The sequence below is a fragment of the Cariama cristata genome, unplaced genomic scaffold (assembly GCF_000690535.1).
Source record: "Cariama cristata isolate BGI_N322 unplaced genomic scaffold, ASM69053v1 scaffold25574, whole genome shotgun sequence".
NCBI lineage: Eukaryota > Metazoa > Chordata > Aves > Cariamiformes > Cariamidae > Cariama > Cariama cristata.
In genome coordinates, this window is record NW_009615106.1 from 50018 (window position 1) to 50838 (window position 821).

Here is an 821-nt window from a genome sequence, read left to right on the forward strand (position 1 = left end):
CGCAGCGGGTTTCTGGCCAAAAGCGGCAGCCGGAGAACTCCAGCCAGGGGAAACAGCAGGAGGGCAAGAAGGTGGCACAGATGTTGGAATTGCTCTCTAGGTCAGTGGGTCCCGAGCAGAAACGCCTACAGCCAAATACCGCAGGGCAAGAGCTGGCTCGGTCTGAGTTTCAGAAGCCGTCACTCACAGACTGACCTTTTTCTGCCCGGGCCGTCGCTTTGAGCTGATGACAGCAGGCATGCGGGTGTTTTTCTCCCCAACCCTTGCCATTCCCCACTGGTCTGCCCTCGCTACGCAGGGTGAAAGCTTTTTTTTTGAAAAGCAATACCCCCAGGTGGGGGGCAAGGGACTCACCACAGGCACCATCAAACTTCTTGAAAACATTCTCCTGCTTGTCACAGGCATGCTTGTTGAGGTCGCACTCGCTGCGGTAGTCTTTGCCGTCGCTGCCGCATACCGTGCTCTCGGGCACGCCGTTGCAGGACGATGGGCAGACGCACTTGGCCGACTGACCGTCAGCGGAGCGGACGCACGTGCTGCCAAAGCTGCAGGTCACCTCTGCGCAGGGGTCCTTGGAGCCTGCGGGAGAGAGGAGGCGGCACGGCACAGGCGTGAGCATAGCGACCCGTGCCCCCCGTGCCACCTTCTCCTACTCGCTCCTCTCACAGGATAAATAAGCTCGAAATACCATGAGATCTACCTAGATAGCCCCAGTCCTTCCGAGCGCCCCAAAAACGATGGCAATGGATGTCCTTCCATCGGCTTCAGCGGATGCCAGTGCCATGTACCTGGTCCTGAGCATCCACCCCGATGTCTGTGGA

The 821-nt window shown here is 59.0% G+C and overlaps 1 protein-coding gene across 1 annotated transcript in view; it reads right to left on the reverse strand.

The window, feature by feature from the left end:
• The window catches only part of AGRN (agrin), a gene marked incomplete at its 5' end in the record, with an annotated part of 43380 nt that extends 42801 nt beyond the window's left edge, over positions 1–579 (reverse strand). The window contains 1 exon segment of the mRNA XM_009699703.1: positions 355–579. Within this exon segment, the coding sequence (XP_009698005.1) occupies positions 355–579 (225 nt within the window).
• Positions 580–821: the final 242 nt, after the last annotated feature.